At 44.1% G+C, this 17,864-nt stretch overlaps 2 protein-coding genes across 4 annotated transcripts in view; both read left to right on the top strand.

Annotated features, from left to right (window-relative positions):
* The window catches only part of mideasb (mitotic deacetylase associated SANT domain protein b), a 21,928-nt gene extending 13,598 nt beyond the window's left edge, over positions 1 to 8,330 (top strand). For 2 of the 3 annotated variants that reach the window (XM_079286751.1, XM_079286750.1), the window contains exons 8-13: positions 389 to 464; positions 1,170 to 1,258; positions 1,857 to 2,000; positions 2,577 to 2,699; positions 3,850 to 4,049; positions 5,193 to 8,330. In XM_079286751.1, the coding sequence (XP_079142877.1) occupies positions 389 to 464; positions 1,170 to 1,258; positions 1,857 to 2,000; positions 2,577 to 2,699; positions 3,850 to 4,049; positions 5,193 to 5,430 (870 nt within the window). In that variant the 3' untranslated portion in view covers positions 5,431 to 8,330. The remainder of the gene's footprint in view (positions 1 to 388; positions 465 to 1,169; positions 1,259 to 1,856; positions 2,001 to 2,576; positions 2,700 to 3,849; positions 4,050 to 5,192) is intronic. The other variant, XM_079286752.1, reaches the window with a different exon arrangement.
* A 1,533-nt stretch (positions 8,331 to 9,863) lies between these two features.
* Positions 9,864 to 13,414, top strand: LOC306790589 (E3 ubiquitin-protein ligase TRIM21-like). The gene is made up of 2 exons (XM_079286964.1): positions 9,864 to 9,963; positions 11,664 to 13,414. The coding sequence occupies exon 2, from the start codon at positions 11,673 to 11,675 to the stop codon at positions 13,314 to 13,316; it is 1,644 nt and encodes a 547-aa protein (XP_079143090.1). The 5' UTR covers positions 9,864 to 9,963; positions 11,664 to 11,672; the 3' UTR covers positions 13,317 to 13,414.
* Positions 13,415 to 17,864: the final 4,450 nt, after the last annotated feature.

Raw genomic sequence — 17,864 nt, 5'->3', positions numbered from 1 at the left:
CTCTCTCTCTCCTCTCCTTCTCTCTCTCTCTCTCTCTCTCTCTCTCTCTCTCTCTCTCTCTCTCTCTCTCTCTCTCTCTCTCTCTCTCTCTCTCTCTCTCTCTCTCTTCTCTCTCTCTCACTCTCCTCTCTCTCTCTCCTCCTCTCTCTCTCCTCTCTCTCTCTCTCTCTCTCTCTCTCTCTCTCTCTCTCTCTCTCTCTCTACCTGTCAGCAACCGGGTCATTGTTTGTCTCAGTGTGTTTTTAACGGGTTTATAAAGCTCAACTGAGCGTCTGATGGAGCAAAGAGTCGGGAGTGACCCGCTGTATAAAGGCTCATGACAATCACCGCTGTGCCGCTAATGTTTGTTCACTTTCCAGCATTGTTCAAGAGTTGTTTTGTTTCTCAGGCCGCTCTGTCCCTCCTGATGCTGAGGAATCCGGTTTTCCCCAAGTCTCATAATCTGGCAAACTACCACTACTCAGGTGAGTCGTCAACAAATAGTGTGTTTCTTCGTCTTATATGACGATAAATTGATCATATTTGGATCAAGATATCAACGGTGACAGCCTTACAGTCATTTGACAATGAACATCATCCTTAATTGCAGTCGTAGAGTTACTGCACTAACGCAGTGACGAGTAAACGCACAGAAAGTTGCCTGAATTCTTAAGAACTGTCATAATATTCTGGTGTCCAGACAAATGTTTTGCCTCATCTGATGAACCCCACCCAGCTGGTATTCAGACGCCCAAAACAAAACGCGCATAATGAGTTGAAAATACTGATTTCAGCGCTTATGAATTCTGACTACGTTTGTGCTCTGGTTCATAATAATGGGTGTGTCAACCATCCAACAGTGACTTTGCCTCAGAGCCATGGCAGCTGCAGTAGTGAGAGTGTCGGGGCTGTGGTGTGGGGGGGCAGTGGGAGACTGTGGAGGATTGTCAGGGTCAACGCGATGAGGGAAGGAGGGGGTTTACAGCATGTGGTTAATCCCAAGCAGAAGACAGGAGCGCCATTGTTTATCAAGTGATGTGTGTGTGTGTGTGAGAGAGAGGTTTTAAGGGTGGGGGGCTGGGATTGAACTTGTCAGGGTCTCCTCTCATTCAGAATATAGTCTGCAAGCAGATACTTGAGTGTTTTTAAAGGGCTGCCTCTCTCTCTCTCTTTAAATGTCTCTCGCTCAGGATCAGACAGCTGGACCGCAGCTGAGCGACGCCAGTTCAACAAAGGCATCGCTGCATACAAGAAGGACTTCTTCATGGTGCAGAAACAGGTATGCGTGTGGTTTCACAGCACAAGAAGAGGAACATAGCAGCTCTCCATTCTAGTGAAGGCCACATTGTAGCTGTGGGCTGCTGAACCGCCCCCAAAAACACAAAAAACACAAACATTTGCACACAATGTTTTTCCTGACAATGGGTGGGCTGAGAAGGGAAGTCCAGTCACTCTGCAGCAATGTTTCCTTCGTGTTTAATTATCTGCAGTCAATTTCTATTTTTCCAGACTGCAAAGCTATTTCACATTCTTGTCCTCGTCACTTCATTGATCAAGAGGGAGGCTGAAGTATATCAGATTTAGAGTTTCTCAGTGTTCATTGGCCAAACTGCCAGATTAAAGGCTTTTGAAATTAGATTTGTGACTGTGCTTTAGGCTGTTGTTGTGCTTGGCCCTGTCTTTGCTTCTCAAAACAAATCCTATGTTATTGTGTCATCTGAAGGACATTTGATATACAGAATGAAAACAGACAATGAATGGAAAAAAGAAAGCTGCACATCATCTGAGGTTGCCCTGGCTTCTCCAAAATGTAGTGACATTTAAAAGTACTCTATTAAAAGTGTGTGTGTGTGTGTGTGTGTGCGGGTGGTTCACAGGTGACCACTAAGTCAGTGGCGCAGTGTGTGGAGTTTTACTACACGTACAAGAAGCATGTGAAGATGGGCCGCAACGGGATGCTGATCTACGGCGAGGTGGAGCCGCTTGAGATCAAGACCACCGAGGAGGAGACGGACCACAAGGTCAGTGGTGTTGCCATGTTTCCTATCCGCGCTGCAGATGTGTGTTGCTAACCCTAAAATATAGATTTGAAATGATTTTGTGACTGAGAACAGTATACAAGCTTTCGCCAAAAGTGCTTCAGGAGCATTTTGTCAAGTAGACAAATGGCCGATCTGAATGACTGTAGGCGGATCTGATTAAACGCGAAACAGCAGTTTTATTTAGATGTGAAACTAAAAACCAAAGCTCAGAAATAACACCGCTCAGAATATCTTCATTGACCACCGGAGTCTTAAAATGAACTGTGTTAGCGGCTGCAGCGCGCTCCGGCTACGCCACCATACTGTCCTCAGCGTCACGAGTAGATGCAGAGAATTATTTCATCCACGGAAACACTGCAGGTACAGTTGTGGTGGTTGTTATAGTGACTGTGCAAAGTCAGTGTTGACTGCATGTCCCGTAGAAACACCTCCGAGCTAATGTTAAAGAGATGTGATCGTTATATTCTGTGTAAAACTCAGCACAGAGCTTTCTACACGAGCATCTAGCGGTACGGTTCTCTCCTTGTGTCTTTACACTCTTCTTCTTTGGGCCAGCAGGGCTATCACAGATCGGAGCCACAGAAGGAGGAGGACAGCAGGAAGTGGGAGGGGTCAGCTGACAGGAAGCAGGAAGTCGGCCCCGCCGGGGCGACGCACACGCTGCAGTCCGCCGACAATGTGAGTGTGAAATGCATTATCGGCGCCGCATGGGAACGGAAGGGAAATAGCATCAGTCGATCAGGGGGAGGAATGGTCATCCCACATGAGGAATGGGTCTTTGCCCTCAAAGATCACACGGAAAAATGTTGAAGGATATAATTCCATTACTGTACGTCATAACATCAGTGTTTTGTAATTTCCAACATTAACTGTCCCCGTGCCAGGTATTGATTAAAGATTACAGAAGAAGTAGAAAAAACATAAATATATATGCACAATAGAGTATTAAGTGTATAAGAAGTGTTACTGACACGAGTGCAAAATCAGTAAATATAGGAAATGAAATTCAACTAAAATAGAGTAAATTACTGCACTCTCTGTAGGAGCCAGTTCAGTGTTTGAAATATATCTGATGTTGTGAATACCTCACTGAGTATAAAAGTAGGTCAGTGCTCCAGAGGGATTACTGCCATTGTTGTATGTGTTAATTAATACTGTGGCGATTATATTCTAATTACCAATACTGTGTTCGGTCAAAAAAGTGTACTATCTCAAAGCCATGAAAGTACTTTGATCACAGGAGTTATCAGTCTTTTTATTTCTGTTTTCACGCCTACATGTACTCCGATATACATGACTTTAAGGTAAACAAAAGCCTGTGCAGGGGAGGTAGGAAGCTGAAGGCTAACGCAGTAATCCTCCGGGTGTTACTGCTTAAAATCCTCACTTGAACTCGCCGGGCGTCGACACATCTCACCTTTTGAACTCTTCCCGTCCTGTCCCCGGCGGCTGGGTGTTTGATTTGCTGCCCCCTGCTGGATACTTTAGAGGAGAAGACTTGGCTGACGTCCACCTTCCTGGATTGTGTAACCCCATTATGTCCGTCAGCAAACAATGACTCGACGAGAAACCTTTATCCTCGTTAAATGCATTGCATTTTGCCCTTTAGCACACATAATAGGTGGCTTATAAAGGCTATGTGTACTTTAGTTTCCTTAAACTGTGTGTTAACTGCCACATGTGTGCATGCCATTGTAACAGTAACCTACATAAAAGGTGCTCATAAAGTAGCTTTGGGCTCACGATTTTCTTTGCTAATTGCTCTCAGCGACCGTTTCTCTCGTGTTTAAACTACACCTCTCGCTTTTTTTTTTTATTGTGCGTGCAGCCGGGGACCGTCCTGATCATGAAAGGCCAGGAGGACGTTGGGAGGGACCAGCTGCTGTCCCGGGTCATCCACCCCCCTCCGCCACCCCCGCCCGGCTCCAAATCCCGCTACGACGGCAACGCACGCAAGACCAGCCCGCCGACGGTCAACAAAGGCTCAGCTGGTCAGGAGGGAGAGTTTCCCTGCAAGAAATGTGGCAGGTCAGTGATCAGAAATATCCCATCGGTCACCGCTGTTGAATAGGAGACGTTGGCACGGCTCTGTTTACTCATGCAAAGCTCACGGCAGCAGTTACACAAGTGGCCTCAGACTGAACTGGCTGGATGTGGAACACAACATTTCTGTTGCTATTGCCCACTTGGATTTTGAATTGGTAAACAGAGGCAAGTGCCTCATGGTGTTTGAAAGAATCAAACCGGCCTGTCATGCCTTCGATTAAGTAACAGCGCGGCCTGTTATTGCCAACTGTGTCCTAGCAACTGAAACACAAAGTAGATACGGCACAACGCGCCTCTCGTCAACGCAGCTCTGCCCAGTGACTTGACGAGAGCTTCGCTCGGTCCTCTTGAGTACTCGCTCTGCTCCAAGTACGCTCATTCTAGATGATCCACCACTTCAGAGTCTGGTAATGTGTGTTTACGGGAAATTCAACGGGGCTTATTAGCCGTCTTGCAGTCATCGAATCGCATGGCTGCACAGACCCGCTGCTGAGTCACATGCTGTGATGTTCATTGGTCTGTTATGTTATCTCTTTATTGCCGTATATCATGCTGAACTTTGACCCCAGTCTTTACGAAGACAGACCAAGAGACTATTTACAGACGGTTAAAGAACTCCTTAAGCGCATTGGCTTTTTCCTTCCCTACACTACACTGATGTAACACAGCATACAAAAATACAGACATCGGTTAAATAAACTGACTGTGGACAAGCCAACCTTTAAAGTCGTGCGTGGCAAAAAAAACTCAAAATGATCAGACCGGCCGTGTCCCTCTTTTTATATATTTCATTTGTATCCACGCAAACTGCATGAAATAAGCTGATAAAATGCTTTGAGTAAATATAAATGATGTGAGAGTCCCAGCTTAACAACATGCAGCATGATTACCCATCTGAGACCTTATTAAAGTGAAAAATGAAAAGTGGGGAAAGCTTCCTCTGCGCCCACAGTGGTCTTTCATGAATTATTCATTTCCCAACGGCTTTAAAAACCTTGACGCTGTTTCTTTACAACCTCGGCAGCGGTGCAGCTTCCTCTGGCGCACCAGGTGGCAAATATAGCGTGACCGCCGCGCGAGTTAAAAGGGCTTCAGCAATACGCTCTTCCCTGTGTTCCTGTGTAGGGTTTTCTACAAGGTGAAGAGCCGCAGCGCGCACATGAAGAGCCACGCCGAGCAGGAGAAGAAGGCCGCAGCGCTGCGGCAGAAAGAGGCCGACGAGCGGGCGGCGGCGGCGAAAGCGGCAGCCGAGGCCGCCGCGGTCCTCGCCGCGCGGCAGCCGAACGGGACGAGACAAGCGGGCGGGGACAGCACCAACGACGACTCGTCGGCCGGGGACGGAGACGATGAGGACTGGCAGTGAGAGACAAACGGCCGCGCACACTGACTGCACTGTGCAGCGTGGCGTCACTCTCTGGGACGGGACGAGGGATATTTCAAAAGAGAAGAAGAATCCCTCCGGTCAACTTTGTGAATATCTTTGTGGAACAAGAAGACTTCCGTTGCTTGGCACATTCAGGGACAGATTTACTCCTGTGTATGTGTGTTGGTGAATGCGTTGACTGAGCGTGTGTGTGTGTGTGTGCGTGCGCAACAATGAGTTTGTATGTGCTTTTCAAAACGCCCCCTTTACTCTGCTTATAAAGCTGTTCAAGCGTTACCTGCCTTGGTCACAGGGCTCGGTCAAATCAAAGCCATGCCGCCTCTCTCGGCGCTCTCCACGCCAGGCCGCGGCCTTCCTCAGCACTTCGAGTCTCGTCCTGTTTCGTTCGACGGTTGAGGAACTTGTTGGGACCCCTTTTTTCTCTCTCTACTGTGTGAGCCACAGCACGCGCTTGCTTCAGCTGTATCCCAGTTGGATGTTTTGGCAATATGAACAGTGAAATCTGACCGGTGGGGGAGTGCGGCGAGGCGAGCGAACGGTGGATCGTGCTGTTGGTGTCTCTGCTCTCGGACGGACTGATGGCATGTACAAACTGTTGCCTTTTGTTTTTCGACGCTCTCCTGCACTCAAGGCTGCCAAAAGCTTTCTCAGACGCATGATGTGCACCAAATGAGTCGTCGTCGCCCCCCCCCCCCCCCCTCTCTGTGAGCGTTGTTCATTTGGGCTTTAGTTCTGTGAATCCCCCCTCAGCCCTAGTTACTTTTTATAGTTCCAAGTTTGTTCCTCACTGTTGATGCCTTGGATGTTTTGATGCTTTTTATCTTGAAATGACAATCAATTTTACACTGTTGTTGTTTTTATATATATATATATATATATATATATCACACACTTTTACTGCCTGTGTCGTTATATATGGTTATTGTTTTTGTGGATATTCTTGTTGATATTATTATATCATCCTGGTTTGGGCTGCAATGTAATGGAGCGCTTTTCCCTACTTGTCCTGAGCATTTGTCTTTCTTTCTTATTATTTAAACAAAGAATTCTACTTGCTGCCTGTTTATAACTGTGACATTGTTTTCTTGGGATGCCAGAAATGAAGAAAAGGCAGAAATGTATGTGCAATAGAACAATTTGACCCCCCTGTTACCAGAGTGTCCAAAGCCATCCCCCTCCCCCCCTCATGCTTATGACTGGCTTCTCTGGATGCCTTGTTGTCAACCCTGTAACCGATAGGAGGTACTGACTCAGACTGTTGTAAACCGCAGGTCTCTATAGATGCAACAAACGGCACAAACACATTCAAGACCCGTTTAGCGAACGGATATCATGCGGGTGACACGCTTACTACCCTGAGATTTTAGCTGGAGTAAATCATTTGCTAAGAGAGGCAGAAGCATTCTTGACCGTAAACCAAACTTCACCCAGATTTTGCAGGTTTTAACAGATTTTGAATGCCGACATAAGACGGGATATTTCATTTTCTTTTTAGAACCATATATGAAATGTCAACAAATGATTAACAGACATCGACAAACGGGCATTTAGGGAAACTGAAGCGTGCTTTGTAAACCCAACTTCACCTAGATTTCTGATGTTTTAACAGATTTTGAAGATATTTCCTTTTTTTTAGAACAAGATATCAACATCTTTGATGTATGCTTCTTTTTTTTCACTTTTCCACGGACTTTTAATAATTGAGTAAATGATTTACTGTCCTCGACAGACATGCATTAAGAGGAAGAATCATTCTTTTACAGGGGATTGTGAGTGCGGTCATGAGACTTGTATACATTCACGCTAAAATCCCGGTTTGCTGATTTTTGGTTGACTCTTAAATTGAAAAATGTTACGCCAGAAAGTATTGGAGGCTGGATTCTGCCTTGTGTCTCAAACTGTGTTGAGGTCGTTGTGACACCGACACGCTCCACTATGTGGGTCAGCAGTTCACTGAAGGACAGCGGGACTTGGCACACAAACTGAAAACAAAGTGCAAATACAGTCAACATTTAAATGCCGTTCGTGGTGGTTTGGAAAGAATTCACAACATCTGAGGTGGACAAACCGCCTGGCTGTGAATATCGTATGCGTATCTATGGTTGACTTCTGTTTACCTTGCTGATGGGACAGATTTTAAATATGGAAAATACATGTTTTGATCCGCCTGTCTCTACGCGTCTCTACGTTAAGCCCTTCGGCCCGGAGCCAGCTTCTGTCTCCAGAGCAACAAATGGGTTAAAGGGTTCTTTTCCTTTAAAGGACAAACCACAGTGAGGAAATTGTGTGTGTGTGTGTTTGGGGGGGAGGGCTCCAATTACCAGTTACTCCACAAGTTAAACCGGGGTCTATGCACAGACTGTGTGTGTGTGTGTGTGTGTGTGTGAGAGAGAGGTCAAAAACTGTACAGTCAATTGAGAAAAAAAAGGTTTTGCAGACTGTCCACGTTTGGTATGTTAATTTATATTTACTTTTTATTTGAGCTTGTCTTGAGGTTGTCACGGGGGGGGGGGGGGGGTGGGACGAGTTGTCGACACGAAAAGGGTTTTTCAAGCTGTTTTTAAACAAAAAAAGAAGCAGAGTTATGGATGAAATGGAGGCTGTCGACATAAACTGTAAACTTTCCTCATTTCATCCAGTTGGGGAAGGGAATTTAATGAGAAAATGTTTATTTAGCTAAAAATGAGAAAATAATTATATATGAATGAAATACTTTCTATGCTATTTTCATATATGGGGTTCACACTAATGAGGAACAATGGAAAGGAATCTCAAGTGCTTTTTACTACAGCGTAACTTATTTGTGTCGATTTGATTTTTACCGCCTGTGTTTTTAGTAATGATTTACAAAGCACTGTATATTAAAGTTTTAAAATATTCATGAAGCTTGCGAGTGTGTGTTTCATTTCTTCACAGGATCTAATATAGCAAGAGAAGAAGCTGCACAAGGGGTTGGTCAAGCACTCCAGTACCTGCAAATAGCAGAGGGCGCCGTTGTAGCAGCAGCCGAGAGCCACGCTGTGCTGTTTGTTTGGTGGGGCCCTGTGGTTGGCATGTCGTGGTTCGATGGCTTACAGGTGTGGAGTAAAATGTATGTATGCAGCTCATGACCACAAGATCATCTCAAGATGGCTCTGCTATCTGCACAACATACAGAAAGTCAGTGGGACAGCATGCTCATTTTCTATGTCGGTTTAAATACAGTATGGAAGAGAGAACCCGGTAAAGACCGTATACATTTTGCCCAAAAGAATATCTGGCATTCGAAAAACAAATCGAGTTGGGGCAATCGTTCTATATATCAAGTTATCATTAAACAACGTTCTGTTTTCTTCACCATGTTTTTGTACACCCCGGTGTGTTTTTACCTCGTCGATGAAGCAGCTACAGTGTAGAAAATGTGAAATACCTGTCATGTCAGTGTGTGTATATATGACTGTGACCGTGGTTAAGAGATCACTGTAGCATCTGACAGTGGAGATAAAATGATGAGGGGAACTGCCAACTCCCACTAGCACCAGGGCCAGCAGCAATCTGGGAAAGGCAAACAAGAAACAGCATGCGGCTCAGATGTGTCCTCGCGTTTACTCTTTTAGCTTGGTCCAAACCGTGGGAGGAGGAAGGTTTCTCAATAGTTTTCTCTATAGCTTCCATGTAATGTGACCAATTCACTCCAAATCAATACCAACATTATTACTATGTTGGTAAATTAGGACACCTTTTTATATCGGATTTAAGGCTTCTTCAATTTATTGTTTTAATGGAACATACATTTATTTATACAATATGTATTCATACAACACAACAATTCTGTCTGTATATATAATTTAGTTATTGTGGATTTAAAAATGTTTACTTTAATATTCTTTACTGTTTTATTACTTATTTATAATTGTTTTGATTTTGTTTTTTTACTATGTCTCTTGTTTGCACGATCCACTATGCTGCTGTAATCCTGTACATGTCCCCACTGCGGGACTAATAAAGGATTATTTTATCTTATCTTCTAGAATATCTCACACTGACCTTCTGTGATGTCTCTCTCTGTTTGGACTGTTTGTTCTTTTGGCTGCTCTATACTTTATTGTATATGAATGATATTTTATTATTGTTATTTCATTAAACCTCTATTTATCAGGTGCATCTCATCAAGAAGTCATCGAGCCAAGACAGCAGTAATAGGATGTTTAAAAAAAACATCCACATAAACCTTTAAAATGTGTAAAAAAAAACATACAGTATTTCAGATTTAACGTTTAAAACACACAAAAAGGAGAACAAAAAGGAAACATTTTTGAATGGCAGGGTATTTGTCAAAGAGACAGTAAAAGCTCCTTCACATAGCTTCACTGAGAGGAGCAACTGTGAAAGAGGAGAGCTGCAGACTCACTTCTCCTGAAGTGAAAGTGAAAGTTAGTCTGAGCGACAGCAGAGCTGCAGTCGAGACACGTCTCTCTGTTTCTCTCTAAATAAACATCCAAGTGAATCCAGCAGAGTCTCTGACAAACTCTGGTGAGTACACTGTTCTACAGAGAAACTCAACATTTGGTCAAAAGTGAGTTCAAACCAGGATCCATAACAAAGAACAAAGTAGCAGATAAACTAGGCCTGCTAGAAGCTAACTAGCCTAGAAGCTAACTAGCCTAGCTGCTACTCCCTTTGGATTGTCCAAACACAGAACAGCATCTGATGTAATGTGTGGCTGTATTGATTGATTATAGAGGTACAAAATTGATGTTTCATAACTTACATAACTGCTCTATACTTTGGTAAATATCCTTGAACTGGAAAGCCTTTCCTCTAAACTTCTCTGTCTCTGTAGTTCCTGCTGTCTGTGTTTGTGAGGAAGTTCAGCTGATAATATTTATTGTGTTTCAACAACCATCAACTCAAACACGTCAGCTCTACTCGGTCCGTCCATGAAGTATAATCCATGTTCATTGTTCAGTTTATGAGTATTAATAATCTCATTGGTCTACTTGTGTTCATGTAACGTTAACTGTATCTGCTACGTGTGAGTTCCTTCTTCAGTAGCTGCCTGAACGCAGTGAACTCTTTGTCTGTGTTGTCTCCTTGAATGAACACATGCAATAATATTTTAAGAAGCCTTTAATTTAATTAATTAATTGGATATAAAATCATTACATAAAAAGAATTCAGTGTTTTCTTCCGTTGGCAGTTTATCCACGTTCAATTGTGGGAAAGTGGTAGAAATATGACTTTATAACAGTAATTTATTATGTTCATTATTTATATTTGTTTATTTAATTTAGCTTTCCGTAAATTGATCTCTGGAGCAAACACATTTGAAAACACTCAACTTTTACTTTGAAGGCGAGCTGTCTCTGTTTCCGGCTCTCGACTTCCTTTCCTCACTTTTCATTATTAAAGTTGGAGAATGGAACAAGCTGACGTTTTGCTGCGCAGTTTCATTGCACGTGCTCATTCAATGAGACAACACAGACACAGAGTTAACCGCGTTCAGGCAGCATCGGCTACTGAAGAAGGAACTCGCACGTAGCAGAATACGTTTACATGAACACAAGTAGACCAATGAGGTCATTAATACTCAAACTGACTGAACAATGAACATGGATTATACTTCATGCACTGACCCGACTCACACAGGAAGTTCAACTCAGTGCCACAAGAGCAACATTTAGACTGCGGTCCAAATATGTCACAGTAAATAGTGTTTAATATTAAAGAGGAATTAAAAATGTTACGGCTACTTACAAACTATATGAATTCACTCCAATAATATACAAGCAGCAGGGTTCAAATTTAATTTATTATGATTTTACTTATTAAATTGTGATATTAAGAACCAGAGGGCCTGTGATGTAATCACTGCAATGCTTAAACCAACAGTAAGTTTATCATTGTTTTATTACAGCTAATAGTCAGGGATCAGACACAGGCAGCCTTAAAAAATGGTGCAAAACCACAGGAAGAAAAGAAAGAATGATCCAGAAACTGCATTCAGGTGTCACAGTGACAAAATCTGTCCAGACATTAGAATTCTATTTTGTAAGCATCTTTCTAAAGCACTCAAACCCTCTTCTGTAATAGTTCCCTCTACAGTAGGCGTCTCCAGGACACGTTTTACGATGACACACAGACCCACAATGTGAAAACAATACCCGACACACTCTGTTGCTGCTGCTAAAGATGTAATAACAGTTATGTTTTTTCATTGTTTTTGTCCTCAGAGTGTAGATATGTCTGCTGCCAGCTGTCTGCTGACTGAAGATCAGTTTCTGTGCTCCATCTGTCTGGATGTGTTCACTGATCCAGTCGCCATACCATGTGGACACACCTTCTGTAAAACCTGCATCACTCAATACTGGAACGTCAATGTCCAGTCTCAGTGTCCAAACTGTAAAGAGGTGTTCAACTATAGACCTGAGCTGCGGGTCAATACTTTCATCTCTGAGATGGCTGCTCAGTTCAGACAGTCAGCTCAACAGAAAGCCAGCAGCAGCAGCTCAGAGCAACAAGCTGCCAAACCAGGAGCAGTTCCCTGTGACATCTGCACTGGAACCAAACTGAAGGCCCTGAAGTCCTGCCTGGTGTGTCTGGTCTCCTACTGTGAGACTCACCTGGAGCTTCATTTGACAACGTCAGGTCTGAAAAGACATCAGCTGATCGACCCTGTGGAGAACCTGGAAGGCAGGATGTGTACGAAGCACGATAAACCTCTGGAGCTGTTCTGTAAGACCGACCAGATGTGTGTCTGCATGCTCTGCACTGTTTTAGGCCACAAGAACCACGATGTTGTTCCTCTGAAAGAAGGATATGAACAAAAGAAGGCCGAGCTGGGGAAGACTGAGGCTGAAATTCAGCAGATGATCCAGAAGAGACGACTGAAGATTCAGGAGATGAAACACTCAGTCGACCTCAGTGAGGAAGATGCAGACAGAGAGATAGCAGATGGTGTTCAGGTCTTCACCGCTCTGAAGGAGTCTGTTGAGAGAAGCCAGGCCGAGCTCATCGACACGATCAAAGAGAAGCAGAGAAAGACAGAGAAACAGGCTGAAGGCTTCATCAAAGAGCTGGAACAGGAAATCTCTGAGCTGAAGAAGAGAAGCACTGAGGTGGAGCAGCTCTCACGCTCTGAAGACCACCTCCACCTCCTCCAGAGCTTCAGGACCCCAAACACTGCTCCACCCACCAAGGACTGGACAAGAGTCAGAGTCAGTCCACCTTCATATGAGGGGACTGTGGTGAGAGCTGTGAATCAGCTGGAAGAGACGCTCAGTAAACAGATGAAGAAGCTGTTCGAGGTCGAGCTGAAGAGGGTCCAGCAGTCTGCAGTGGATGTGACTCTTGATCCTGATACAGCACATCCCAACCTCATCCTGTCTGGTGATGGAAAACAAGTTAAAACTGGTCATGTATGGAAGAAACTCCCAAACAATCCAGAGAGATTTGATTGCTGGGTTAATCTTTTAGCAAAGCAGAGTTTCTCTTCAGGAAGATTTTACTTCGAGGTTCAGGTTAAAGGGAAGCCTAAGTGGGAGTTAGGAGTGGCCAGAGAGTCGATCAACAGGAAGGGAAACATCACACTGACTCCTCAGAATGGTTACTGGACGATATGGTTGAGTAATGAGAATGAGTACATAGCTCTTGCTGGCCCTGATATCCGTCTCTCTCTGAAGTCTCAGCCTCAGAAGGTGGGGGTGTTTGTGGATTATGAGGAGGGTCTGGTCTCCTTTTATGATGTTCATGCTGCAGCTCTGATCTACTGCTTTACTGGCTGCTGCTTCACTGAGAAACTCTACCCATTCTTTGGTCCATGTAATAATGGTGATGGTAGAAACTCTGCTCCTCTGATCATCTCTTCTGTCAATCACACTGAGTAGAACAAACACTTGATATTATCTAATGTAGTCTAATTCTAATAACTGCATAACCTACCTTCAAGACTGTTGAATCATCAAACAATGTAACGATGCATCGCCGTTACTTAGACCAGTGATTTTCAACCGGTGTGCCGCGGCACACTAGTGTGCCGCGAGAGATCGTCAGGTGTGCCGTGGGAAATTTTCTAATATCACCTAATTAACCATTGTCGGGTGTCTGTGCTGTAATAAAGTGTCGCAGATAATGTAATACTCTTCTATGGCAGTGGGTGGCAGCAGAGGGATTTAAATACCTGTAAAGACAATAGAGTTAGTGCTGCGCGACACGTGACAGTGACAGTTTGGGATCAAAGCAAGACGAGCAAGTGACAGTGATGAAAAAAAAAAAAAAAAAAGGTGACAGTGATGGAGAAGTTTTTGAGAAGGGAAAATGCAAATGCCGAACAGGGCCCTGGACAAAATTCTGACCCAGATGAAGGCCCAAGTATGAGTGGTCGACAAAAGAAAAAAGACAAGACGGTGAGCTCGAGGCAATACAGCGAAAGCTATCTTTCATTTGGATTTACGTTCACCGGGGATGCTACGGCACCGAGTCCGCTGTGCTTGGTGTGTGGTGAGAAGCTATCCAATAGCGCCATGGTGCCAAGCAAGCTTAAACGCCATCTCCAAACGAAACACCCTTCCGTTCAAAACAAGTCGATGGACTATTTTGTACGCTTACGTACAAACAATGAGAAACAGGCAACTGTTTTGAGAAAAACCACAAAGGTAAACGAGAGAGCCCTCAAAGCTAGCTACCTTGTTGCTGAACTCGTAGCTAAAACAAAAAAGTCCCACACGGTGGCAGAAACATTAATACTGCCAGCTTGTAAAGCCATTGTGAATGAGATGCTCGGCCCTGACGCGGCCAAAGAGATCGCTAAAGTGCCTCTCTCAGATAACACAATTGCCAGACGTATTGATGACATGTCTGCGGACATAGAAACTGTTGTTTTGGAAAAGATGCGCATCAGTAAGAAATTTGCCTTGCAACTTGATGAGTCGACGGATATTAGTGGACATTGTCAGCTCTTGGCCAACGTGCGTTTTGTGGATGGAGAAGCCATTAGAGAAAACTTCCTATTTTGCAAGGCACTGCCAGAAAAATCAACAGGAGATGAAATATTTCGGGTCACGTCGGAATATCTTGACAAAAGCGGGCTTACGTGGGAAAACTGCACAGGTGTCTGCACTGATGGAGCCGCAGCGATGGTCGGGCGCATCAAAGGCTTCGTAAGTAGGGCCAAAGAAAGAAACCCAGCTGTTACTGTTACGCACTGTTTTTTGCACCGTGAGGCCCTCGTTGCAAAGACCTTACCAGCAGATCTAGGTCCTGTGTTGGATGATGTTGTGCGCTTAGTGAACTTTGTGAAGACGCGACCTTTGAAATCTCGCTTATTTGCGTCTCTGTGTGAGGAAATGGGAGCGGAGGTCCGGTGGCTGTCGCGCGGCAAAGTGCTGGCCCGTGTGTATGAGCTCCGAGAGGAACTTAAAGTGTTTCTGACAGACGAGAGGCCCGATTTCTCAAAGCTGCTTGCAAGTGATCAGTGGTGTGCAAAGCTGGCATACCTGGCTGATATATTTCATCATCTGAATGAACTGAACACACGGATGCAAGGCCGAAATGAAAACCTGCTTACAAGCACTGACAAAATGAACGGATTCCGTTTAAAGGTGCAGCTCTGGCAACAACATGTGCAGCGTGGCAACCTTGAGATGTTCCCACTCACCGAGAAACTGCAGGATGGCAACACTGCTGCAATGTGCGAGGTGATTGGCAAACATTTGAAAACTCTGGAGGAGAAGTTGTCATTTTATTTCTCTTCAGCCTTCACAGAATGCCTTGACTGGGTTAGGGACCCATACAGCTCAGCATCCGTTGCTGGAAAGGACATGACTTTAAAGGAGCAAGAGGAACTCATTGAACTGAAACAAGATCGTGGTTTAAAGCTAAACTTTGCTGATCTTCCTTTGGACAGTTTTTGGTTAGCTGTTGCCAAGGAGTTCCCCATTCTGGCCAACAAAGCTATTTTGACATTGCTCCCGTTTTCAACCACATATCTGTGTGAGCTGAGCTTCTCAAGCTTGACAGCGATAAAAACTAAAAACAGAGAGAGACTGAGAGCTGTTGAGGAAGAGCTTCGTGTGTGTCTTTCTACCATTCCTGCCAGGATATCCATGTTGTGTTCATCGAAACAGGCCCAGGTTTCACACTAAGTGAGTACAAATACATTTAGAAACTATATTATTAACTATATGTATTATATGTACTGTGTTAGTGTCTTTTTGTGTCATTTTGGTTGGTGGTGTGCCCCAGGATTTTGTAAATGTAAAAAGTGTGCCGCGGCTCAAAAAAGGTTGAAAATCACTGACTTAGACCACGGATAGTACGTGAGATGGGGTGTGATGGAGTCAAGGAGAACACAAGTTATTGTATGTTGTAAATGAGAATGTGTCGTGTATTTAAATAGATTGTTCCTTTATGTCTTATTTTGGACGTTTTGTCACTGCAGTGGGTGCGTTTCCTGTTGCGCTTTTATTTTGAAGGTATAAAAACCGGAAGTAAGAAGCTGTTAAGGAAGCCGTTAGAAAAGTCACTAATGGGACGGAAAAAGTGTTTTAACAAGGAAGATGGATACGGTTTTATTATTTTAGCACCTGGCCGATATAGGCACAAGTTCTTACGGTGTGTTCAAGGTGTGATTCATTAAAGACGTATGTTCCATCAGTTCAAGCCTACAGACCATTATTCAGCCGGGATGCTACATATGTATTCATTGTTGGACTGGATGCTGGGAGCCATGTGCACAGCGAGGACACAGAGCTGGTCCTTTTGTTCTCCCTGCCAACAAACAGACGACTGCCGTCAGTGACAAAGTGAATATACTTGACTGTGGTAAATGTCTATATGGCATAACATTATTGTGTATATATGCAACAACTTACCTCTGCCTGTTTCCTCTTCCCAGGGTGTTCGGGCAAAATACTTCCCCGGGGGCTCGAGCACCCATTTATATTTCCGGGAGATACCAACTACAGGAAGCGGGTAGGGGGGAAGTAGGGGGTATGAGTTGCTGTGTTTATTGTAGACTCTTCAAGCCACGAGACAGAATCAAACAATTGTATGATCGCAAAGTTTATTCAATATTAAAATTAGGCTTCTGTTCATCCTCCAATCACTTCAGTGCTGGTTTTAACTCAAAAAATAACATACTTATAGACACAGGAGACAGGAGAAGAGGGTGCAAAGTGCCACATCAGACTAATTTTAATGTTTAATTGCACTATAATAGGGAGTTATTAAATGTCCTTGTGTTGTTGAAGCTGCTGGAAGCATTTGAGGAGAAGGGAGTTTACCAGACTGTTACCGTTTGGCTTAAACAGGAAAAAAGGGCATGATTGATTCACCAAGATCATTTTCAGAGATCCAGGCTCAGAGGCCTGGCTGCCTCATTATCTACCCCAGCGCAGAGGCTTCCTCCTGGGCTTGGAGTCACTGGTGAATACAAATGCTTATGGCAGCATCTCTTCCTTTTTTTTCTGCTCACACACTGGAGCCTTATTATCAATTACAGCACCAGAGGGCCTATTTATACGCATGTGCTGAGACGGGGCGCCGCAGTGGAAACAGATCCACACATCCAGCAGCACTAATCAACTGCAGCCCAGTAATGGCAAATGAGATAGGATGCAGGAAGGAGGAAAGGAAGGATAAGAAGGAAGGAATGATAGGGGGAGGGATTGCGGACAGAGGGAGTATCTGAGACAGCCATGCATATTCAACCAGAGCAACGAGGACCAGATTCTGCTCAGTAACCACCACGAGGCCTGGCTGGTCATCTGCAGCGGATGAGAATCTTCTCTGGAGGCTCTGGATTGATGCGTTCAGCCAGACTCCAACAGGACTGAACCCGCTCCCCGAGTTACATTTCTCAAGGCAAGAGGTTGTTTCACCAAATGCACACGCTGGATTTCATTTGGCCAGCGGGAGGCCAGTGATGATGATAGAAGGGTGGTGGCAGATTATGAGACAATAGGCCCCTAGAAATATACATGCAAAAGGCCCCACCATCTCTCCTACATAGGAGCAAAACACAGACTCAATATTTAATGTTTTGTGTCTCTTTGTGTGTAACTATATATTGTTTGGGTTTTTTTTATCTAGTTGTTTTGCCCCTTGAAGTAGTCATTTTCTATGTCTTTGTCTTTGTAGTTGTTTTAAGTCTCTTTATGGTCATTTTGTTTCTCTTTAGTATTTTGGAGTAACTTTGTAGTCATTCTGTGTCTCATTCTGGTTATTTTGGGTCTGTTTGTGGTCATTTTGTGTCTCTGTAGTCATAGAGTCTCTTTGTAGTCATTGTGTGCATCTTTGTGGTGGTTTTGCCCCTTTTTGTAGTCTTTTTACATATCTGTATGTAGTCATTTTGAGTCTCTTTGTAGTTCATTTGTGTCTCTTTGTAATCATTTTGTGTCTCTTTGTGGTTGTTATGCCTCGTTTTATAGTTGTGT

Source organism: Melanostigma gelatinosum, assembly GCF_949748355.1.
Source record: "Melanostigma gelatinosum genome assembly, chromosome: 16".
NCBI lineage: Eukaryota > Metazoa > Chordata > Actinopteri > Perciformes > Zoarcidae > Melanostigma > Melanostigma gelatinosum.
The sequence above is the reverse complement of the archived record's forward strand: the minus strand, read 5'-3'. Positions and strand labels throughout refer to the sequence as shown.